Source organism: Procambarus clarkii, chromosome 22, assembly GCF_040958095.1.
Source record: "Procambarus clarkii isolate CNS0578487 chromosome 22, FALCON_Pclarkii_2.0, whole genome shotgun sequence".
In the NCBI taxonomy this organism is placed as follows: domain Eukaryota; kingdom Metazoa; phylum Arthropoda; class Malacostraca; order Decapoda; family Cambaridae; genus Procambarus; species Procambarus clarkii.
In genome coordinates this window covers 46,007,594-46,033,523 of record NC_091171.1, presented here as the reverse complement: position 1 = coordinate 46,033,523, position 25,930 = coordinate 46,007,594, and the positions used below count along the sequence as shown (strand labels likewise).

The window sequence follows — 25,930 nt, the reverse complement described above, 5'->3', positions numbered from 1 at the left end:
GAGAGAGAGAGAGAGAGAGAGAGAGAGAGAGAGAGAGAGAGAGAGAGAGAGAGAGAGAGAGAGAGAGAGAGAGATCAGGTAGAAAGAGGATGACCATGATCCAGCCTCCTTAACTGGACAAGACAGGTCATGAAGAATGACCAGCCCCATGAAGTGAGCCTGGGAGAGACGCCTGGTAATGCTCATGTCCTACCGGGTAATTATTCACGCACGCCGCCGTGTGACCTACATTATAAGTATATTTCTGAGTACAGCCAATATCTCATGGCCGGAAATAACTGGCAAAGTTGCCGATGCTGCCGTGACCTGGCAGCAAGGGCGGAAGGAAGGTCGGGGAGAATGAGGAAGACAGGTAGGAACATCTTGCCATAGGGATCCATAGGTCTGATGTTTAGTCATGCTTTGTACTCACATAGTTGTACTTCCGGGGAGGGGGGGTTGAACCTCGGCTCTTTGGTCCCGCCAAATTATTCATTGACTCATTATGTCGATAATTAATACTTCATTGTGTCGCGGGACAGGCAGCCAGTATGGCTGCCTGTCATGCGGGACATGACAGTACGCGGTACATGCATACAGTACATGTTAAGCTTATATCGAGGTCCTCCCCCCCACATTCGAATTACTGACCCCCTTTCCAAGATGCAGCCCCACAACAAGCTGACTAACTGCTGGATACCTATTTACTGCTAGGTGGACAGGGGGCATTAGGTGATAGGAAACGTGCCCAACCATTTCTGTCCCGCCCGGGATTCGAATCCCGAATTCTCAATTGTGGGTAGAGAGCAAACCCAACTGTACTACCAGGACTGGTGTAATACTGGGACTAATCTGCTGGTGTATAGATTCACGAGCCTACTGGGCTCTTATATCTACATTTGAATCTGTATATGGAGTCTGCCGCCACCACATCACTGCCTAGTGCATTCCATTTAATAACTACTCTGACACTGAAAAGTTATTTCTAGTGTCTCTGTGGCTCATTAGGGTACTGAGTTTCCACCTGTGTCCCCTTGTACGAGTGCCATCCGTGTTTAACAGTTTATCTATCTACCCTGTCAATTTCCGCCTGATAATTTTGTATGTGGTGATCATGTCTCTCCGGAAGGCACTACGGGCTCACCATAGCCCGTGCTACTTGGTACTTTGTTCCAGGTAGCGAATCTTTAACAACAACAACAACAACAGTCTCTCCGGACTCTTCTGTCGTCCAGTGACGTGAAGTGTTTGTGTATGGTATTTGTGGTGACGCATGTTGGCAGTGTATTGTGACAACAGTGTACTGTTGGAGTGGGCGGTGTGGTATGGGTGGGGGCAACGGGGCGGTGTTGTGTTTGTTTCAGGGCGGGTAATTTTGGGGTGGGCGGAGGTGTGGTGTAGTGATGAGTGAGCGGCAGGGGTGGTGTTGTGTGGGCGGGGGCGGGGCAGGCCGAGGTGGGCGGCGAGGCGAGGCAAGAGGAGGTGGGCGGCGGGGCGGGGCAGGGCGGGGTGAGAGGGGCCGCCAGTAAAGGTTCAGTCAGCCACCGTCACCCACCGCACACAGGCGTCCGGGAGCTCTTGCCAACCACTGCTGAGTTACGTTCATCTGTGCCACTGTGGTAAGTGTGGAAGGAGTGTTTGTGGGTAGTGACGGAGGGTGGACGTGGAGGCGAGCCGTGGGGGTGCCACAAGAGTGCCAACCACCACCAAACAGCGTCATACGGAGGAGGCGACGCTGCCTGTATCAGACACCCCAGCAGTGTTGTCAACGCCGCGCCCACCACGCTCCTCGGGGAGAACACCTGCGGCGCCACTCTCTCCTTAGTCGTACCCTGGCGTCAGCAGGTGTTTGTTGAGCTCCAGACTCGTGTGGGACATTGTATTCTCGACACGTGTTATGTATTGAATGGTGAGACTTGAAGAGAGACGAGTGTCAGTGGATTAATTGTAGTGGCGGGGGTGGCCGCCGGGGGCCAGGCTGGGAGCCAGGCTGAGGGCCAGGCTGAGGGCCAGGCCGGGGGCCAGGCTGGGAGCCAGGCCAGGAGCCAGGCCGGGAAGCAGGCTGGGAGCCAGACCGTCATAGGCGGTTATATAGAAAAAAACGATAAGAGATAAATGATAAAACCAAGGAATATATTCACGGAGAGATGTCCTCGCTTCTCGGCGTGTATACACTAAGAGGCGACTTTAGACGCAGGTGGGGCGGCCAACCACAGGGAAATAGCAAAATCAGTCAAATACAGGCGATTGAAAGGTCAATACACCTTTGTTCCCATAGCGTCTGAGACGCATGGCCCCTGGGGCAAGAGTGCCTTGAGATTTCTCAAGGAATTGGGCTCCAAGCTCATTGATGCCACCAGGGACCCAAGAGCTGCCAGTCTTTTGTTTCAGCGCCTCAGTGTGGCGATCCAGAGGGGAAACGCCTGCTGGATCCTCGGTTCCCGTCCTGAAGCGGATGAGCTTCTAGAGATCCATAACCTTTAAGCACTCATTGTATCAACCAATGTATATCTTGTAACCTTTATATATATATATATATATATATATATATATATATATATATATATATATATATATATATATATATATATATATATATATACACACACACACACACACATATGTATGTATATATACTCACAACACACCTCACTTGTTCGGACATATGGCTACAATGACTTTCCAAGTTGGGGAAATTCGTCGTCAACTCTTGGGATTTCCCAAAGAACTGTAAGGTGGTGTGGCCTCGTTGACGCCAGTTCTCCACGAAGCTAAAACAAATCACATACACTAGTTAACATGTATTTCATACTATGGACAGTATCGTTCGTCCGACCATCAGGGTAGAGGTGGTCTTGGTCACTGTCAACCAGGTACAGCGTACTGAATGTTAAACGATGCACGTCCGGCTTCGTAATTATCAAAATATTTTTATAGACAAAAAGGTTATGAATAAAGCTTCATTGTGAATCGAGTCTTAGCGAGAAGTTACAACTTGGAGCACATGGAGACAGCAGGAGCCAGTGCGCGGGCTAGGAGTGGCAGGATGATGACCTCATGCACAGGCATCATCACCCACAACATCAAACTGAACTTAGAAACTATTAATAAATGGTTGTACATTATAACCGACTGCACTCACGATGACCACAGGTACCATCACCCGCTAGTAACAACTATTGGTCTTGACATCAGGCGTCCTCAACCACTTGGAACTATGTAGTTTCAGCTAGGAACTACACTAAGATCAACCACTATGCATTAGGCAGTGATGTGGTGGAGGCTGGCTCCATACACAGTTTCAAATGTAGATATGATAGAGCCCAGTAGGCTCAGGAATCTGTACACCAGTTGATTGACGGTTGAGGGGCGGGACCAAACAGCCAGAGCTCAACCCCCGCAAGCACAACTAGGCGAGTACAAATGACATCACTGTACTGACCTTTGTTTATGGGCAGTACACTCGAACCAGCCCCCAGACAATGTCGTGCATACTAGTAATATCATGGTGCAGCTGGCTTGCCCTCTAGCTAGTGTGGTTATCATCTTGATCTTATCATGACCTTTGATATGCTTCAAGAACAGATTAAGAATAGATTCTGCCCGAAACGCTATGCGTGCTAGTGGCTTTACAAGAATGTAAAGCTTCAAGTCTCTTTACTCTAATAAACCCAATGTACCTTCTTGTATGTAAATAAATAAATCAATAAATTAGGTTGAAACAAGTACAAATAATGAAGTGTAAATAGGAGGTCCGTCGCATGGGACAAGACTGATGCCGCCAAGTGCACTTGAGCCAGTAATGACAGCCAGATGACAGCATCACCAACAGTAGTTGTCAGCCAGGAAAAGCGATGACGAAGCGTTGTCATGGAGACGAGGCTTGAGTGAGCATGTGGCCGTGTAAGGAAGCCTCACATCGCCAAAGCATCCTCAGATCGCACGATTTTTTTTACGTCTGATATTTATCTTTGTTTCCCAGAACGTTTCGTTAGTTTCCGTGCGTTTTTGGTGGCTATAATAGTCGTGAAGCTGGTCCCGACGAACGTGTGGAGGTGGGAGTGAGCGATGTGTAACGGAATGTGTGGTCAAGAAGGAACAACCTGCCCGCGTTGGGGTGCCTTACTCCTGACCAGATTTAGGATGAGGGTTACACACAGTGCTTGTTCACCGTTACACACAGTGCTTGTTCAGTGTTACACACAGTGCTTGTTCAGTGTTACACACAGTGCTTGTTCACCGTTACACACAGAGCTTGTTCAGTGTTACACACAGTGCTTGTTCACCGTTACACACAGTGCTTGTTCAGTGTTACACACAGTGCTTGTTCAGCGTTACACACAGTGCTTGTTCAGCGTTACACACAGTGCTTGTTCAGCGTTACACACAGTGCTTGTTCAGCGTTACACACAGTGCTTGTTCAGCGTTACACACAGTGCTTGTTCAGCGTTACACACAGTGCTTGTTCAGCGTTACACACAGTGCTTGTTCAGTGTTACACACAGTGCTTGTTCAGCGTTACACACAGTGCTTGTTCAGTGTTACACACAGTGCTTGTTCAGCGTTACACACAGTGCTTGTTCAGCGTTACACACAGTGCTTGTTCAGTGTTACACACAGTGCTTGTTCACCGTTACACACAGTGCTTGTTCAGTGTTACACACAGTGCTTGTTCAGCGTTACACTGTGCTTGTTCACTACCGGCTCATGGGGAACTGCGTTGTTTGAATTCAGTGCAACATTTTCCGCCGTAACGTGTGCATTCTGCCCTAAAACATCATATTATAAGTAACTTTTAGATTAAATGATATGAAATACTTTGAGCTCTGTAACTACTTCGTACATTCACAAATGTTGTTAGATTTTCTTTTGCTTTACCCAGAGTTTGCTAGTGCAGGCTGGACTCGCATCTCATGTTTTTTTCCTGATTCCATGTATGACTGTGAGGCGGGGGATATACTCTGTAATCCTTCGTATATAATAGGGTAGCAGTACATTGCTGTGTGTATAGTACCTAGGTTTATTTGTATGGTACCTAGGTTTATTAATATTTTAATAATTAATACAAAAAACGTCACTTCTGACTTCCGTTTATCCGGCAGGGACTGAATAAGTTAAATTGAATAGATTGCGTTCCGTCACGGATCCCACTACAGTTTATTACTAATTGCGCCCTTTCTCTCTGCTTCTCGTGAGTTGTCCTAGACAAAATGTTATTCATTCCCCCCATCATACTCTCTGACTCTTGTGCGTCGCATTTTTCCATGCTATAATTTAAAATTTTACAACACCACACTTTCTCCTCAGAGTCCTTCTCTAACGCCCTGACCACTAGGTCTAACACTTTAAGCCGAATCTGTGTTTCTACATCCGTCCATTAGCGATGGAACAAGCACTCCTTCACTCCGCTGCCCTTCATAGCACCAGCAGCCTTCCTCCCCTGAAGCGCTGCTCTCTTGAGTGTCGGTCTCACATCATAGGTATTTAAACTCAACAGATTCGAGAACGTCTCCACGTTCTGGAATCTGGAAAGTGGCGTTGTCTTCCATCACACCACTTTCAACCTTCATGAATACATTAATGGGTGGCTGTGCGTATTTGTGACGTGAGAGCATGACCTGCATGGGAGCTGAGTGTGTATGGTGTTTCAGAATAATCTTCAAAACAATCCACGAGCCCTCAGAGGATTCATGTGGACCACACCCCACCCAGCGGAAAAGGCGATATGCGGACTAGATAAATCCCAGGAAGGCTGCACCAGAGAATAGGGCTTCTGAATCAAGCTACACAAAATAACCATATATATATATATATATATATATATATATATATATATATATATATATATATATATATATATATATATATGTATGTATATATATATATATAGATATATATATATATATATAACTGAAAACTCACACCCCAGAAGTGACTCGAACCCATACTCCCAGGAGCAACGCAACTGGTATGTACAAGACGCCTTAATCCACTTGACCATCACGACCGGACAAAATGAGGCGATAGCCGAGGCTATTTGAACCACCCCACCGCCGGCACTCGGATAGTAATCTTGGGCATAGCATTTTACCAAATCACCTCATTCTTTGGGGCACACGTGAGGAACACAAATGCGAACAAGCCTGAATGGTCCCCAGGACAATATGCAACTGAAAACTCACACCCCAGAAGTGACTCGAACCCATACTCCCAGGAGCAACGCAACTGGTATGTACAAGACGCCTTAATCCACTTGACCATCACGACCGGACAAAATGAGGTGATAGCCGAGGCTATTTGAACCACCCCACCGCCGGCACTCGGATAGTAATCTTGGGCATAGCATTTTACCAAATCACCTCATTCTTTGGGGCACACGTGAGGAACACAAATGCGAACAAGCCTGAATGGTCCCCATGGACAATATGCAACTGAAAACTCACACCCCAGAAGTGACTCGAACCCATACTCCCAGGAGCAACGCAACTGGTATGTACAAGACGCCTTAATCCACTTGACCATCACGACCGGACAAAATGAGGTGATAGCCGAGGCTATTTGAACCACCCCACCGCCGGCACTCGGATAGTAATCTTGGGCATAGCATTTTACCAAATCACCTCATTCTTTGGGGCACACGTGAGGAACACAAATGCGAACAAGCCTGAATGGTCCCCAGGACAATATGCAACTGAAAACTCACACCCCAGAAGTGACTCGAACCCATACTCCCAGGAGCAACGCAACTGGTATGTACAAGACGCCTTAATCCACTTGACCATCACGACCAGACAAAATGAGGTGATAGCCGAGGCTATTTGAACCACCCCACCGCCGGCACTCGGATAGTAATCTTGGGCATAGCATTTTACCAAATCACCTCATTCTTTGGGGCACACGTGAGGAACACAAATTCAGGCTTGTTCGCATTTGTGTTCCTCACGTGTGCCCCAAAGAATGAGGTGATTTGGTAAAATGCTATGCCCAAGATTACTATCCGAGTGCCGGCGGTGGGGTGGTTCAAATAGCCTCGGCTATCACCTCATTTTGTCCGGTCGTGATGGTCAAGTGGATTAAGGCGTCTTGTACATACCAGTTGCGTTGCTCCTGGGAGTATGGGTTCGAGTCACTTCTGGGGTGTGAGTTTTCAGTTGCATATTGTCCTGGGGACCATTCAGGCTTGTTCGCATATATATATATATATATATATATATATATATATATATATATATATATATATATATATATATATATATATATATATATATATATATATATATATATATATATATATATATTAGTATATTTTGGTAGCAGTCTTTCTTGTAAACATATGTTGTTGAATATAACCGAAAAAGTATGATTAATAATTCTAACACAATTTTTTTCAATATTTCTTAAGTTTTTCTTCGCTGTCGGTGGTAATGAAAATATAGATTCTCCAAAATTCATTTTTTTATTAATGGTTTGACACTTAGAAGCGTTTCGTAAGGGCTTCTTACATTCTCAAAGACTTCTTTACACTTAACACTACACTTATGAACTACATTTATGATACACTCGATGCACTGATTGATGATTGATGAAGATTAAGCCACCCAAAAGGTGGCACGGGCATGAATAGCCCGTAAGTGGTGCCCCTTTTGTGCCATTACCAGTATCAAAAGATGATACTGGAGATCTGTGGAGGCGCGACTGTACCCTGCGTGACGGGAGATGTCTCCCGGACCAAATGGTGCGATGCACTGTGTATGAAACATTTGACATAACCCTCGCTTTTTATTGGTTTGGGCGAGGTGGGTACATGAGAATGGAAGTAACTGCAGAGGGCCTATTGGCCCATACGATGCATTGAAGTGGGTAAAATATGGCTGTGCATTAATTGGCTGTTGATTGCTGGTGTTGACTTTTCGATGTGTAGTGCCTCGCTGATGTCGAGCCGCCTGCTATCACTGTACTTATTGAGGATTTCTGTGTTGTTTGTTAAGATTTCTCTGGTGATGGTCTGGTTGTGAGAAGAGATTATATGTTCCTTGATGGAGCCATGTTGTTTATGCATTGTTAATCGCCTGGAAAGAGACGTTGTAGTCTTGCCTATATACTGAATTCTTTGGGGCTTACAGTCCCCAAGTGGGCATTTAAAGGCATAGACGACGTTGGTTTCCTTCAAGGCGTTCTTCTTGGTGTCTGGGGAGTTTCTCATGAGTAGATTGGCCGTTTTTTTTTTGGTTTTATAGTAAATTGTCAATTGTATTTTCTGATTTTTATCTGTAGGGATAACGTTCCTATCAGCAATATCTTTCAGGACCCTTTCCTCCATTTTATGAGCCGTTGAAAAGAAGTTCCTGTAAAATAGTCTAATAGGGGGTACAGGTGTTGTGTTGGTTGACTCCTCAGAGGTTGCATGGCGTTTCACCTTTCTTTTTATGATATCTTCAACAAAACCGTTAGAGAAGTCGTTGTTGACTAGGACCTGCCTTATCCTACAGGGTTCTTCATCGACTTGCTTCCATCCTGAGCTGTGGCTGAGAGCACAGTCGACGTAAGCGTTGACAACATTCCTCTTGTACCTGTCTGGGCAGTCACTATTGGCATTGAGGCACATTCCTATGTTTGTTTCCTTAGTGTAGACTGCAGTGTGGAAGCCTCCGCTCCTTTCCGTGACTATTACATCCAGAAAGGGCAGCTTCCCATTATTCTCCATCTCGTTAGTGAAACTCAACACAGAATTCCGTTCAAATGCCTCCTTCAGCTGCTGCAAACATCTGGCATCAGGTATCTGCGTAAAAATGTCGTCAACAAACCTGCAGTATATGGCGGGTTTCAAGTCCATGTCAACTAAGACCCTCTGCTTTGGCACGGCGCATAGTGCATCTTTTGCAACTATCTCTATGCGCGCGTATTTGACAATACGTGTGTGTCAGTAATTCAGCACGTCCTCCAAAAATGAGGAGGTAAATGTAAATGCCCCATAAGTACAATTGTGTACTATGTATGACAGAAATTGTACTTATTTTCACTTAGTATTAAACCTTACTGTCAAATATATTAGGAATATTTGAGTTTACCTGAAAATCTTAATAGAAAACCACGACCTAACCTAACCGTCTTAGTTTTTGAAGATAAGCACTTTATTACTTCTTAATTACAATTACCGCTTAACCTATTTTATTTGTTTTACTGCTTAACCTATTTTATTTGTTTTATAAAACAAATAAAATATTTCAATAAACTGTGAAGTAACTTAGGATATTTTCAAATTTTGTATAAAATCTATTGTTTAATTAAACTGAAAAAGAAATTCCTGATATTTAAAACTTGTGTATAGCAAATTTACTCCCGTCTCACGAGAGACATCTCCCGTCACGCAGGGTGCAGTCGCACCTCCACAGATCTCCAGTATCATCTATTGATACTGGTAATGGCTCAAAAGAGCCACCACTTACGGGCTATTCATGCCCGTGTCACCTTTTGGGTGGCTTAATCTTCATCAATCAATCAATCGAACTGAAATTTAAAACTTCATCTTAAAGTTCTGAGTGTCTTCACAGAAAACGAGGAGAATAAATGGGGAGGTAAATGTAACAGCCCTATAAGTGCAATTATGTACTATGTATGGCAGTCAGGAAATGTACTTATTACACTTAGTATTAAAACGTACTGTCAATTCGGAGGATGGGTTGCAGTAATTGCACAAAACCATCATTTTGTGTCCTATTGCAAGTGTTTTGTGTGTGAAGAGGACAGGAAGTCATGGGTGCCCCAAGATAACGCAGGTGTCGGATGGTGTACAGCACCTGCTGGGAGGGCAGTGATAAGGTGGTCAGTATAGCGTATGGCATACTGGGGCCGCTTCTAAGCTCACTCTTTAGAAGAACTGAGATTAAACTTCTTTATCGTGAGTCTAGCCTATTCCATTTTTTTCAGTTGTCTATGCACTTAAATAATATGCTGTATCTTACTAGTGGCGAAGAACAAACCCAATGTATTCTGTAGCAGTGTATCATAAGCGCCTAAGTTTTTCGCATTTTTGTATTTTAAGTATGTACATAATATTGCATGTTTTATGATCTGGTGACCATTGGATTGGTCGGAACATCGACGGCTCGCTTCTTGCCGGTCAGCGTTCGATCCCCGTCCGTCCAAGTGGCTGGGCGCCATTCCAGGCACTCACATCCCAGCTTCTATCCTGTCCTCATATCCCTTCTGTGTGCTATACAGGCTTACTGGCTCAGCGCTTTCTCCTAATAGTTACCTGACCTTGTAAACACCAGAGACCGGCCACAGGTAGGTCACAGATATTGTAAGAACACGCGGATTGCGTTCAGTTGTTCTTTAATATCACGGATTTGATATTACGGATTATTTCTGAATGACAGTTTACGTATTTTAGCGTACAGTGTTGACCATTAGAAGTAAGATGGGAGAGTGATGGAGGAGAATGAGAACAACAGATGTTCAGGCGGGAGGTACGTCCCATTGTTGACCTGTGTGAGGCTGAGGCCTTGGGGAGAGTCAGCCCGCTACACCACCACACCTGTCACTAAGTCCTCACTACACCACCACACCTGTCACTAAATCCTCACTACACCACCACACCTTCCTCTGTAGCACCACTACACCACCACACTTGCCTCTGCAGTACCACTTCACCGCCACACACCTGTCACTATCACTTCTACACCGATTGATTGATAAAGATCAAAGTCACCCACGAGATGGTATGGGCATGGATACCACCCTTGTTGTAAAACACTACACCATCAATATTTCTAAGGGGAAGTGGGGTGACTCCTGTCGCCACACTTCCCCGCAGTCACTGACAGGTATACTATATGACCACCACACCTGCTCTGCTACGGCCGTCAAACAATAACAATACTGTGAAGATAGAACATTCTTTACCAGACTTTCTGTAAACAATAAAATCAGGGTAAGAAAATATTATATTTTTCATACTCGGCAAGCTGCATATCTGGTCCCTGCATCTTTAATCAAGTTTATATTATAAAGTTGATTCCGTAACAATAAGTTGACCAGACCACACACTAGAAATTGAAGAGACGACGACGTTTCGGTCCGTCCTGGACCATTCTCAAGTCGATTGTGTCGACTTGAGAATGGTCACACAATCGACTTGAGAATGGTCCAGGACGGACCGAAACGTCGTCGTCTCTTCAATTTCTAGTGTGTGGTCTGGTCAACATACTTCAGCCACGTTATTGTGACTCATCGCCTGCATCCGTAACAATAAATTAGTTTGTCAGCATTTACGCTTTAATACTACGAAGGTTTAAGCGCACATGCCCGGCATGTCAAGGTAATTAAGTGTAATTATTACCTGGTGTGCCAGGAGGTTGCCGACGATACTTTCCCTGCCAGATGCAAGACGTGTACAGCCTTACAACACATCTGTTGGACACCTGCCCATATGCAGCACATCTGCTGGACACCTGCCCATATATATCTGGCACACCATCAAAGTTAAGATATAACAACGACATCCGTCGTTGTAATTAGTAGATTTAATAGTTACTTCAGAATTAAACACCTTGGTAATAAATAGCGAGGGGAAGTTTGTGTGGTGGAGAGTTGTGTTGACCCGAGAGGTTAGTGTGTCGAGGCTGGCGGGCGTGGCTCACATCTGCTATCTTTTATGTCTAAAAAACAGTTTGTTTACAATAATTTACATTCTTTGTTATTCTTATCGGTGAAAACTGCAACATAACTATCTGTTAAAGCCCTTTTTTACCTGGTAGTGGAGGAAACTGATTATCTTTTGAAGAGTTAACGTGTTAGTATCAAAGTACATCTCTCTTTTTACCTTGATTTACCGGAGTACCACTAACCCTAGTGGCCTCGACAAGGACAGGAAGCCGGCGGCTTGTCGAAGATCCCTCTATATGCCTTGATCTTTTCCAGGTATATTTTGAAATTCAGCACAGTTTTGACAGTTGCGGCTTCGGCGGGTAGGCGGTTCCATTTTCCTTCAACAACAGCAGGTAAGGCAGGCATGGGAACGCCCCTATGTAGATTTCTCTTGTTGTATCTGGGTTTAGACTTCTCAGTTGCAAGCCAAATGAAAGGAAATGTAATTTGTATAAGAAAGAAGCAAGCAAGCATGAATATATCGTACCTGGAAAGGGTACGAGGACAGAAAAGATTAAAACACGCCAGTTACAACAATGTTGTTTAAGATTCAGCTACTAGGAACAAAAAGTTCCAAGAAGCACGGGCTATGGTGAGCCCATAGTGAACTTACCTGGCACAGAAGCGGGGCTGTAACTTGGGCTAGTGGCTAGTTATATCAAGCTAGTAACGGGTCATAAAGAGACACCTCCCTTACCAGTCAGTTTGATAAGCACCCCAGCGGCGTACTCTACCACAAACCCACGGCACATGCGCCAATATATGTGAGAACATTTAAGAGTAATTAATTTGGCGGTGTCGGGGTCTGGCCACAAGCCAAGTCGTTTTTGTAAATGGCGTCCCCAGAACGCACCCACAGCGCACATCTCATGTGCCAGGTAAGTATAGCGGGCTCTGCTTGGAACTTTTTTGTTCTAAGTAACTGAATCTAAAACAACAACTAAAACAGCACCCGCAGCACTCTTACCACGGACTCGGTCTGCTCTTGCCATCACAGAAAATAAATTCTCCCTAAAGATGGGGCACTTACAAAATATTGTGGCAGTGGTTTAAAATTTCCCCCCGAGGGGCGAGTTTATTGGCAGAGGTGTGCATAAAATGCTTCAAAATTTCTTAGAAGTTAGTGTCTTAATGGGTTGGTCTAGAGTCGTACGCATGTGGCTAAAACGCGCTTCAAAATAGACTGAACATAAAAAAAAAGTTAAAACTCGGTTGCATTAACGAAAATGGTCTCCGTGTTGCCTATTCATCATGGAAATGGGGTGCGTGGGGGTGTTAGGGGGATAGGAACAAGGGCGTGATTGTGTCGAGTCAGCCTAGCAACGTGTGACCCAATTACCAGCATGCCACTGACAGCCCGCAACAGGGTTTGAATTTTCCAGGAGTGACAATTACATGTGTTTAACGAGAGACTTATTTAGTTTAAATATATATTCTACGTGCCCTAATGTAGGTCATTTTCACTGATTGGCGTGTGGATGGTTCTTGTATCAACAATCTTCAGATGTACTTAGGTGTTCAGTATTTAAAAGTATTCGTCAGTATCAGAAGTGTTTTACCGTTATACAGTATATGTTTGCAAAAGAAATAAAATACATGTTGCACAATAATCATATTGACAGTGGCTGAATTTTCCCACTTAAAGTTTTCTTGAATGATTTTGAAATGTTAAATAACGATGACTTAATTTTCCTTTTGGGGAAAAGAATAGTCAGGCGGCCTCACCCCCGACAGATCAGGCAGAGTGCCAACTCTATTCCAGGCGCGGGGGTGGAGCCAAGTGAGGTACGGTGCCACCAGGCACTCTGGTGGAACCAAGTGACGTACGGTGCCACCAGGCACTCTGGTGGAACCAAGTGACGTACGGTGCCACCAGGCACTCTGGTGGAACCAAGTGAGGTACGGTGCCACCAAGCTCTGGGGTGGAGCTAAATGAGGTACAGTACCACCAGGCTCTGGGGTGGAGCTAAGTGAGGTACGGTACCACCAGGCTCTGGGGTGGAGCTAAATGAGGTACAGTACCACCAGGCTCTGGGGTGGAGCTAAGTGAGGTACAGTACCACCAGGCTCTGGTGGAGCCAAGTGAGGTACAGTACCATCAGGCTCTGGGGTGATACTTGCTTGCTTGATACCTGTTTGATGGGGTTTTGGGAGTTCTACTCCCCAAGCCAGGCCTAAGGCCAGGCTTGACTTGTGAGTTTGGTCCATTAAACTGTTGCTTAGAGCAGCCCGCAGGCCCACATACCCACCACAGCCTGGTTGGTCCGGCACTCCAACAGTACCGGCACTTGGGTACTTGGGTGGAACCAAGTGAGGTACGGTACCACCAGGCCCTGGGGTGGAACCAAGTGCAGTATGGTGCCTCCAGGCTCTCGGGTGCACCAAAGTGAGGTACAGTACCACCAGACTCTGTGATGGAGCCAAGTGAGATACAGTACCACCAGACTCGGGGGTGGAGCCAAGTGAGATACAGTACCACCAGACTCGGGGGTGGAGCCAAGTGAGATACAGTACCACCAGACTCGGGGGTGGAGCCAAGTGAGATACAGTACCACCAGACTCGGGGGTGGAGCCAAGTGAGATACAGTACCACCAGACTCGGGGGTGGAGCCAAGTGAGATACAGTACCACCAGACTCGGGGGTGGAGCCAAGTGAGATACAGTACCACCAGACTCGGGGGTGGAGCCAAGTGAGATACAGTACCACCAGACTCGGGGGTGGAGCCAAGTGAGATACAGTACCACCAGGCTTCAGAGTGGAGCCAACTGAGGTGCAGTATCACGAAGCTTGAGGGTGGAACTAAGTGAGGTACAGTACCACCAAGCTTATGAGTGGAACTAAATGAGGTACTGTACTGTACCACTAAGCTTGAGGGTGGAACTAAGTGAGGTACATCACTGCACTCTCCCTTTCCCAATGCCTATGGCAACATTAACATCAGAGGTCCACAGTTGTTCAGTATCCTCCCAACAAGTATAAGATATATTGCCGGAACAAAATTGGAAGTCTTCAAGAAAAAACTGGACACTTTTTTTCGGTAAGAAGTGATGGACCAACCAGGCTGTAGAGAATATGTGAGCTTGCCAGCTGCTTGAAGCAGCTGGCAAGCTCCTGGTAAGCTCCTGGTGACACTATTACTCTCTCATCTATCCTTATCTCAACTATGGTATTTGTGCTTGGGGTTCTACTGCCCAAAATCTTTTACGTCCTCTAATTACTCAACACAAAGCTGCTGTTAGGACAATATCCAACTCTGGCCCCAGACATCACTCGGTACCCCTAATCAAATCTCTGAATATGTTAGATATTAAGTCACTGCACATCCTCTCTCGTTCGTGCGTGCGTGCGTGCGTGCGTGCGTGTGTGTGTGTGTGTGTGTTTACTAGTTGTGTTTTTACGGGGGTTAAGCTTTGCTCTTTCGGCCCGCCTCTCAACTGTCAATCAACTGTTTACTAACTACTATTTTTTTTTTTTTTTTTTATTTTTTTTTTTTTTTTTTTTTTTTATTTTTTTTTTTTCCCCACACCACACACACACACACCCCAGGAAGCAGCCCGTGACAGCTGACTAACTCCCAGGTACCTATTTACTGCTAGGTAACAGGGGCATTCAGGGTGAAAGAAACTTTGCCCATTTGTTTCTGCCTCGTGCGGGAATCGAACCCGCGCCACAGAATTACGAATCCTGCGCGCTATCCACCAGGCTACGAGGCCCCCCAATGTGTGTGTGTGTGTGTGTGTGTGTGTGTGTGTGTGTGTGTGTATGTATATATATATATTTTTTTTTTCTTTTTGTTATTTATATACAAATATATATAGTATATATACAATATCTCACTAATTGTGTATGTCTTCTGCTGTGTCTGCACATTTTGCTTTCACAGTTAAGCTGCAATTTATTTTTATTTTGCATTCCTTCTAGGAAAAAATTATTAGCTACTATAAACCTATGAGAAAGACTATTAATGCATTAATATACTCTGGTAACCTATGGCTGTTTATATTTTTTATTTAATCAACAGATAGCATACAAAGATGTCGACCCAGGTTACAGTTCATAGGATGGTGACCACCACCACCACTTCAGCTTTCCTCATTAATGTTGGATACCTCAAGACATTCCCAGGCATTCTTAAAATATTCCAGATTGTAAGTAGGAGAATACATTGCATATGCAGTACTGTACTGTACTTGATGATGTACAATTTTAAGGACCTTTTATAAAAAAATAATACAAAGTTAGTGTTGTATTACAATTTAAATGAATGAACAGTTTTACATTATTATTTTTATTACATTTTGCTATCAAAATTATTTCATGTTAGTAAATATGCAATAATAGGTTGTAAAGTAGATTTCAGCTTAATATTTGCTGCAGTAAACATTCATGAAAAGTTTGGAAATAAAGTCAGCGTTGTTGTTATTGGGCCACTGTAGAACTACTGTACTTGAGAATAAGGTACTGTACTTGCTGATACCACACTTATTTTTTTTTGGTGACATGAAAACAAGTACAGTACAAGGATATTTACATATACAGTACTGTGCTAGCATTGTACTGATAGGTGACAAAATGAATTACAAGTACTGTACTAGTTAGTAATTGGTGAATGGTACATGGTTTGGCATTTCTGAAATTTGCAATAAAATCTAACATGTACATTTTTAACTGCCATACATATATATATACAATGATAAAACACAGGATATATGACAGAAATTAATTGCTGAGGTCAATGTAGTCAGTCAAATATTTGCTGATAAATTATGCCAAGAGTAATACTGTATAGGCACATTTGAAGTAGTAGAAACAGCATAAACTGTTGCAAGTGGAGACTAAATGGTTTGGTTATTATGCTATTAAAGATGACAAGAAAAGCTGGTTACATACAATGTAACTGTAATATGATTACTGTTAAAAGGTAAAAAATTACAATAGGGTTTGACAGAGATGCATACTGTATTTGGAATCTTTTAGAAGGAATCAATCACTTTCCTGTCAAAAGAGGACTTGGTCTTTTTTTTTGTTTAAGTCCTGGAGAAGGGGTGCAGCTGGTTCAATTAGAGATTCAGACATTGCAGACATTGAACAAGACTGTAACAAGGTGGCACTTGGTTATTAATGGTTAGGATGGAATGGTAGTCACGTCTCATATGAGCCATGTTAACCCTAGGCCTTGGAAGAATTTTGTTGGTCAAACAGGATGATGCATTCAGTGTTATTAAGAATATTTTCTGCAAAGTTACTGCATTATATTTGGTCTTATTAATTTTTATAATATAAAACTCAATATGTAGTATAATTGGTTAATTACTATAGAAGTACATGAAGAAAACTTATACAGTACAATAAGAATATTTCAACTAGTACAACAGTTTTATATCTTGCAAAACCTCAAAAATTGGTGTTACTTACCCCCATTCTAGGCTATATCATATAGTATTTATTTATATACTATAAGAACATTTAAAGTAACTTTTTCTTCTCTGATGTGTACAAATCTGAAAGATAATTGATACAGTACCATAATTCCTTTTGCAGATCCTGGGATGTGTAGCAGTTGGCATAATTGGACACTATATCCACTGGTCTCAAAGATCAGACAGTCTTGTGCCAGAGCTCTTTTTCCTGCTGATAGCAACAGCATGCCTCATCACCACCTCTCTCCTCCTCTTCTCCTGCATATGTTCCATTGCTACCGCCTCCATCATCCCCAAGACCCTTTTTGTAAGTTTTCGATCTATTTGCAATAGCTTGAGCAGTAATTATGTAATATTTTTAATATTTTCATAATAGTTCATCAAAAGGAGAAAAATAATAGGGAAAAACATTGTAGCCTCGTACTTTACAGAGATGAGAAAAAAGATACAGTATCAGTATTTGAAATCCAGTAAATTTTTTGTATACTGTGGAAAAATAATTAAATTAAACATCAAAGTCATGGTAAGACTGGAAAAATAATTATAATTAAAAATAAAAATAAAAAAGAGTTGGAGAAATATTTAAATTAAACATTAAAGTCATGGTAGGGCCATTGAAGGATGACATCAACGAATTTATAACCAACAAAAGCAAAGCTTCTGACCCTGAATGATTATATTACAATAGTGTTCACTAGATAACATAGCAACACCTTCAAAGGTGTTTGAAATAATAGAAAAAATGAAAGGGAATTAATAAAAAATAATCAGAAGACTATTGACAGTTTTCGATCTACTTGCAATAGCTTGAGCAGTAATTATGTAATATTTTTAATATTTTCATAATAGTTCTTTCATAATTTTCGTAATATTTTAATTATGATAATATTTTCATAACAGTTTTGGTGATAATGATGGCAGTACAGTAATTTATTGATGAAATTTTTTGTTGCATTATTCTTTAATGTGTGTACAGTATAACAATGTTGAGAGGGAAAATGATCATGCATTGAATAAAAATGGCACTTTCTGGTGTGTACCTTGGTGACCCTGTAAGCTGACCACTGGATACCGGTACACATGTCACATTACACTAGGCCCTTACAAGCCATTAAAGCTTACCAGAGACCAAAGGCTAACACCTGGTCTCTTCCCTGCGGTGCAGGGAGCATAGGATGCTAGATCACCCTAACAGAGAAAATAAACCACCATTAAGATAGGTGAAACAAAATAGACAACAGCAAGGAAAATACGAACAACTCTGACAACTAGGGGCCAGATTCACGAACGCACTTACACAAGCACTTACGAAAGTGTACATCTTTCCTCAATCTTTGACGGCTTTGGTTACATTTATTAAACAGTTTACAAGCATGAAAACTTCCCATTCAACTGTTGTTATTGTTATAAACAGCCTCCTGGTGCTTCGGAGCTCATTAACTGTTTAATAATTGTAAACACAGTCGCCAAAGATTGAGAAAAGATGTAAACGTTCGTAAGTGCTTTCGTGAATCTGGCCCTAGGTTCCTGAACCGATTATGTGCCTCAGTAACCCTTTTCACCACCGCCCTCGGGATGGGTATGGGGTGCATAATAAAGATATTGAATTAGGAACACAATAGTTAGGAGTAATTAGGTTGTTCCCCTCTAGTTAAAACTGCCCCTCTCACCACTAGGTGGTAGCCCCTGAGTTCCCAGCATGACGTGGGTCAACCCGTCAGTCATGAGCCTACCAAAGGCAACTTATGCACCTGAAAGTGAACTCAGCAGAAAGTGGCATTTTATTACATTCATCACTGGTTTTCTGGGAGGGCTCCCTCAGGGGCTTCCTGTATCTAACTCACCATAGAGAAGCAAAACAAATAGGACTCACCAGGAGCAGAGAAAAGCAGTACTGTAGTAGTAATTTCTGAAGAAAAGGGACACTAAGACTGGAATGAACACAAGCAAATTGACCCCACAAGACAAGAGTCCAATGGATGGCCAACACTTATATGGAAAACTATGACCCCCAAAGTGTCCGTGGTGTAGTGGTAAGACACTCGCTTGGCGTTCCGCGAGCTATGTCATGGGTTCGTATCCTGGCCGGGGAAGATTTACTGGGCGCAATTCCTTAACTGTAGCCTCTGTTTAACGCAACAGTAAAATGTGTACTTGGATGAAAAAACGATTCTTCGCGGCAGGGGATCATATTCCAGGGACCGGCCCGAAATGCTACGCATATTAGTGGCTGTACAAGAATGTAACAACTCTTGTATATATCTCAAAAAAAAAAAAAGGATAAACATGACATGAAGAGCGCATGAGAACAGGATAGCATCTTGCAAATGACTGATGGGGTGACCCTGGTCAGACCAGGAGCTCCTGCAGTGTGGAGGGGATATAACTAGCAAGGTTAGGAACCCCAATTATTGGGTTCCTAGTTGTCAGAAATGTAAATTTTTCATGCTGTTTTCCATTTTGTTTTGTTATACCTTTTTTGGTGGCTTATTCTCTCAGTTTGGGTGATCTAGCATTCCCTGTTCTTTGCACCTTTGTGAAAGGACTTAAGTTTTGGCCTCAGGTCTCTGTTAGGATTTTTATGATTTACAAGTGTCTGGTATGACATGGTATGTGTGTACAGCTATCCCACTGTTTACCTATAGGAAGCCATTGAGGGAGGCTTTCTACATATCGGTGTTTAAGCAGTCCCCGTGGCATAGTGGTAAAGCACTCGCCCGGCGCTTTGCGAGCACTTTGGCCTGGGTTCGTATCCTGGCCCGAGGAAGATTGACCGGGTGCCAATCCTTAACTGTAGCCTCTGTTCACCAAGCAGTGAATGGACCCTGTACCTGATTGTTAAATAATTTGGCAGGTCGTATTCCGTGAAAAAAATTTGGATCAAGGACCTGCCCAAAACGCTATGCGTGCTAATGGCTTTACAAGAATGTAAGAACTCTTATATGTGTGTGTGTGTATATATATACAGTATATATATATATATATATATATATATATATATATATATATATATATATATATATATATATATATATATGTATATATATATATATAATACTGTATATATATTATATTCTGCCATGTCAGACCTGAAGATATAAGAAGATAAATCCTAAGGTGAATGGCTTTTTTATACAGAATATGTAACAATGCCCTAAAGTCTATATAAACAACAGTTTTAGTTTCATGATAGGTGTTCATATGATAATTTTTTGGGGGTAATTAATAGAAATAAATTTGCAAATTATTTAAGAGTTGGCTACACCTATGAATTGTTGTTTTTAATGGGAAATGTGTTTTGTTCTCTTGATTATGATGTTTTGGGTCCTGCAGGAGACGATGTATCACATAGTGGCATCATTGCTTTACTTCGCCAGTGCCCTTTACCTCCTCATTTACCTGACCAACAAAACTTACCGGGACAGCCACTATGTAGCTAAGACGGCTGCCAGTGTAAGTATCAGCCGAAATGTGTCCTTCCAACAGGTGATGGATGGTAAATGTTTCAGGCTTTTGTACTGCTGGTCTTAGTAACTGAGTTTGATCAATTTGCTTTTTTGCAATAAAAACTTTTTCACATTCAAAAGTGAAATAACCCAAACAGCATTCCTCTGTTTACTCAGTTCTAAGTTGTAGCTGGACAAAGAACCTGAAATATTAATTTTCTGCTTTAACAGCCCTAGCATCTTGGTTCCTGTGTGTGTTATTCTAATTTTGATCTTTATATTTATTATAAATTATTATATATAATATATAAGGATCAATGCCCTCACAATATATGCTTAAAGTTATTTAAATACAGTAGCAGGAACCAAGATAGATCTGTTTGCTGCCTCACACATTTAATATGAGATGTTTGACAGTGAATTACTAAGTACAGTACAAAAACTGTGCACAATGCTGTACTGTTTATTGAAATCAGAAATGAATTTTATGTACCATACTGCACTAATATGCAATTAGCTAGTCAGTACAGTACAAGAGATGAGCATTTCATATTGTAATAAATGAGGCAGCAGTAACCCCCATGGTAGTGATAGAAGAAAGCAGCAGCAAGGAATGCATGTGACTGAGGTGTGGTTTTTTTTATTCTGTAGGTTGTCCTGTTACATGGTACACTGTCCTACCTTCTAGTGTGTTCTTCTATTAACCTACTGAGGGAAGTGGTGTCCAGGAACGAAGGATATAAAATATACGAGAAAGGCTACAGCTCTAAAATATTTTCAGGGGTGAGTGCATTGTCAGTCATGAAGATGGCCTTCATAAGTGTGAGAGTATGGAGTCATTACAGATGTAATCAGTTGCTTGAGTTTGTCAGCACTATAGAGCTGTGAGCTATTAATAAGAGCAATACACCCATATCAGGACAATGGGTTGTAGCTGCATGGCAGTAAAACTGCTCTGAATTATTCACTCTTATTTAACCACTCATATACATCAGCTTGCATTAGTGAAAATGAAAACTTGCATTAGTCACATATATGAAGCATTAACATGGGTGAGGGAATGCAGCAGGATTCCAATAGTGTTGTATCGTTAGGTTGTTTATCTCACATTCTGGAGTTTCGTCACGTTACTTTATACTCATTCCTGTTCTTCCACTTTCCTTGTGTCTTATTTGGCTTTAATCTCTCTGTAATATCCTCTTTATTTACACCTGTAGCTTTCTTTTTAATATTTTGAGAAGATGAATGTTGCTATACATTAATATTTGTTTTTATTTGAAATGAATGATGGGATGGTGAAGATTATCTGAGATTGTTTAATTGAGTTTTAAATGAAAATGTTCATATAAAATTGAAGGATATATGTATGACAGATGCAATATTTATTGGCTGTTTTGGCTGTTTTCAGGCTCTGGGACTGGTGAACTGTGCTCTCTATATCCTCTCCAGCATCTACTCTGTCAGGACCTTCCGCCGAGGTTAATTATTGACTGCTCCTTCAATTGAACAAGATTCATTGAGGATTGCAGGAAATTCTCCTTAGGAGCACCTTTTATTTAGATCTACTGCAGAGATTGATTGTTTCTGGAATATAATTTATGATTAAAATTTAAAGCTTTTGCCAGAGCTTAATTTTTGGGAGCTAAATCTAGAACAGTGTCATGATGTCAAGGTCAGCACTTCAGTGGGGGCCCCCTTTCTCTGAAAAACATTGGTATCCTTCAGTAAAACCAATGTTATCTATGTTGACATTTTCCATTCATCCAGGCAGTTTGAAAATTTCTTTTATAAGAATTCAATCGGTGATTTGTTGGTTTTAAGTCCCAAGCATAATAAACATCTTAATATATTTACATCTCTACAACTCTGTAACTACAGTATTCTAATTACAGAGAATTAGTTATTATATACTTTATAATAATAAATTACTTAATGCAATAAGATGAGAGTCATTCAGCTTTACAAATCTTTGTATGGCCCAATTTGTTTACTGTATTTAAGTGTAAAGACCTCTTCATCAAAAAGACATTATTTCACTAGAGAAAATTCAACACTGGATGACTATAATTATCCAAAAAATATCAGTAAGTACCTTAGCAGGAAAGGCTGTCCGACTGACAACTTTTGAGTCACTCACACATTTAGGGTATTGGGTAAATTACTGAATATAAACCCTGGCCTTAAGAGGTCTAATGAGATAGGTTAAACATTTAAAGCTATTTTGCACAATAGACAGCAAGAGGTTTTTCTTCCCTTCTAAGAGTAATAAGGAAACAGTCTGTCCAACAAAGCTGGAAAGACTCCTCAGGAAGAGTTGGGGGTGTTCTCTACACAACCATGGGCTTCCTGGCCCCACGATGACCTTCAGAAATAATGGTCAGTAGGTTAATACAGGTAAATCAACAAAGTGTTCTTCATGAATCTAGAAGTGTACATAAATTATTTTCTGTTGAAATTGCAAATAATTAAACATTAATTGTTCATCTTTGTCTTATGTCTGTTAGTGTACATAGTGTATTGGATTTTAAGTTTAAATAAATATTATTTAAAAAAAAAATATTTCTGACTATAAAAATGTTCAGAATATTGTGCAAGACAAAATCATGGTCATGCCGTAGAAAATTTTAATCAAACTTTAATGATTTATGTTAAGTGTGTTTAGTTCTTGCTTTCCATACGAAGCCTAACACAGTGTATGGGACAGCATGCCAACATCATTGTCTTCAGGCTTGGTGTCTTTGTATTACTAGTTGTTTAAGCATGGAGATGACATTTTATTCTCAGAGTTTCACTTTCTCATAAATTTTCTACATACAGTATATTCTACAGTAGTTAATACAATATTTATATTTTTCCACAAAAATGCAAGTGTTGACTTTATACGTCATACAGAGAGCTCTCTTATTTTATACTCTTTTTACCAGTTCTAATAATAAAAGTCAGAGTAATATAAGCTATGTAGTAGAGTGTAATGAAGCATGCAGTGTTTCACAGACCTTCCTTAATATTTATGGGTATAGTGAGTAGGGCTCGGTAGTCATGAGGCTCATTCATGATCATGTGCTGAGACTAGTTGAGAGAGAGGAATGTGTTTAATATTGTACAACTTTAATTAATATTAGCTGACTGCATAAAATGAGCGCTCATATCCTAAGAAGCTTTCTCAATTTCTTGTCTTGTACTACATAGTACTGTACTGTTTTCAATTACCTTGACCTTATTTTCTTGCTCTTAATAAAATTTTCAAAGGTGATCTTTTGTGTTACAATGCATTTATTATGACTACAATTATAGAGATGATTCTCTCATTTGAAGATGTTAATATGGCACTAAAACAGTACAATAATTTGATAATTGACACCATAAGGTATGTCAGTCATGGAACAATGTGCAGTGTACAATGTAACTTATTGTTTAAAAATAAAGTTTTCTTTTTAACGTGACAATTAGTTTGAAAATTGTATTTTGTTTCTGCTGAAGATTATGTTGTTTAGAATTGTAATACTAAGCTGATTTTTTAAAGCAAGTGTGGTTCAGACAAGTTTAATATACAGTAGTTTAAAATGTTTAAAAGCTTTAATTTCCAAGGAAAAATGTTTTGTACAGTAAGTTTAATTTTAATGTAAATTATTGTTAGCAAATAGTTAAAAACAAATTTTTTAGCAAGATTAGCTTTAAAGTCAATTATTAGCAAGTCTGGCTCTTGAGCAAATTTTTGGGCAATAACATTTTAAATATGTGAAATGAATGTTATTGTGCATTTTAAAAACTGTAAATGTCTTGGTACAATACAGTATAGTTAAGACTGTCAAAATGTGTAGACACTGTTCTGTTCTCAATCCAAACAGGTAACTCCACAGAAACATATGTTTAATTTTTTTTATGTGAAGCTGGAAGCAGATAATCTTTGCAGAGTAGATATTGGTATGTGAGAATTGTCCATAATTTGTTTTTCTTAAGTAGATTAAGTTATCATGCAATGTCATATATCACATGCTATAAATGAAGTGACAGATGTCACATGCAGTAAATGACAAGTATAAATATTTTGCATATGAATATATTGAGATAAATGACTTTTCATAATTTATTATTGTATTGGTAAACTGAATTGTTACAGATGATATTCATTAATGTAAGCAAGGACAAACAGTGAATTGAAATGTAAAAATTGCTATGCACATCATTTTGTTCATTTACGGTATGTTGAAAATCTGTCTGTTTTCAAAATGCTTTTAATATATTATGCAGTACTGTACTGTAATTAGTGTCATGATGCTGTAATAAGTATTTAATAAGAAATTTATAAAATATGTAGGTTACCTTTAAAATAAAATGTACAAATTACATTTTGTTAATAAGAAATGTACTCACGTGTATGTTAAAAATTATTGTTTGCCATTCTGAAAGAGATTTTCTAACTTTTCTTGGCTAATATTTGTAATACAGTAAGTATAATTACATTGTATTTTAAGATAATTTTCATTTATTATTTATGTTTTAACCTTATTAATCTTGGACAGATCCTCATTTGTAATAGAAACTTTTAAAGCAAATTTGATAATTAATTTAAATGTCATGGAAATTAATATCCTGAAAATAGATATCACTGAACAATTTTGGGCATCGCTACTTAAAAACATTAATACTTAAATATCAAGAATATTGTATGTCAAGCTGCTGTACTATTCCAGAGAAACATTTACTGTTGCACAAAAATAATGCTGAATGTTAATCCAAGTTACCTGAGGAAAGTTATGGGTGCTAGTCACTCTTGTGACACTATTTATTCTCTACATTACATTGTATTACACATTTTATCTGCACCAATTTTGGCTAAGTTTTCCTGGCATAGTATAAGGCATATCTAGTCGCAGTTCAAGTACAGCACTTGTATTGCCTTAATTGTAATAGATATGTAAAAATAAATATATATAAACAATTCACAAAACTCTATTCTTAACCTTATCCAATCTTTAAATAGAAAGATTTTTCAATTGGCTGCATTTCTGAATGTTAGAACAAAGAATACTATACTGTACAATATTTTTGTATACTGTACTAGTAATTATTTGGGGTTTCAAAATAACTTCATACTATCAGGAACATCATCTCGAGGATTTGGTGCGAAATAAGTAAGTGACATGCATACCACTCACAAAATAAGGATTTAAATTCCTTTTCAAATTATAGTTATTATAAATAATTTATGCATAACTGTCTGCTGGCATTCCTGCACTTTTGCGGATGGATGGGGCCCATTATCTGGGTAAGGGGTCCCCCAGTGTCCATCATGTGGGTCCCCTTCCCAAGTGCCCATCAACTGGGTGGGGGTCCCTAAGTAAATTTAAGACAATTAAAAACATCATTTGGGTAGGGGTCCTCCAGTGCCCATCATGTGGGTAGGGGTCCTCCAGTGCCCATCATCTGGGTAG

The 25,930-nt window shown here is 40.7% G+C and overlaps 2 protein-coding genes across 6 annotated transcripts in view; one reads left to right on the top strand and one right to left on the bottom strand.

The window, feature by feature from the left end:
- The window catches only part of LOC123759080 (uncharacterized), a 51,537-nt gene extending 48,068 nt beyond the window's left edge, over positions 1–3,469 (bottom strand). Inside the window, exon 1 of the mRNA XM_069328946.1 lies at positions 3,422–3,469. The gene's annotated coding sequence lies outside the window, so the exon portion shown is untranslated. The remainder of the gene's footprint in view (positions 1–3,421) is intronic.
- LOC123759087 (uncharacterized) lies at positions 1,445–25,446 on the top strand. Of its 5 annotated transcripts, XM_069328948.1 has the most exons (6): positions 1,445–1,598; positions 15,651–15,777; positions 17,171–17,356; positions 20,383–20,502; positions 21,147–21,278; positions 21,904–25,446. In XM_069328948.1, the coding sequence occupies exons 2-6, from the start codon at positions 15,664–15,666 to the stop codon at positions 21,976–21,978; spliced, it is 627 nt and encodes a 208-aa protein (XP_069185049.1). In that variant the 5' UTR covers positions 1,445–1,598; positions 15,651–15,663; the 3' UTR covers positions 21,979–25,446. The 5 variants fall into 5 exon arrangements, with proteins under 5 accessions (XP_069185049.1, XP_045599902.1, XP_045599893.1 ...); XM_045743946.2 differs by lacking the exon at positions 20,383–20,502; XM_045743937.2 differs by lacking the exons at positions 1,445–1,598; positions 20,383–20,502 and adding an exon at positions 1,700–1,888.
- The last annotated feature ends 484 nt before the right edge of the window (positions 25,447–25,930 follow it).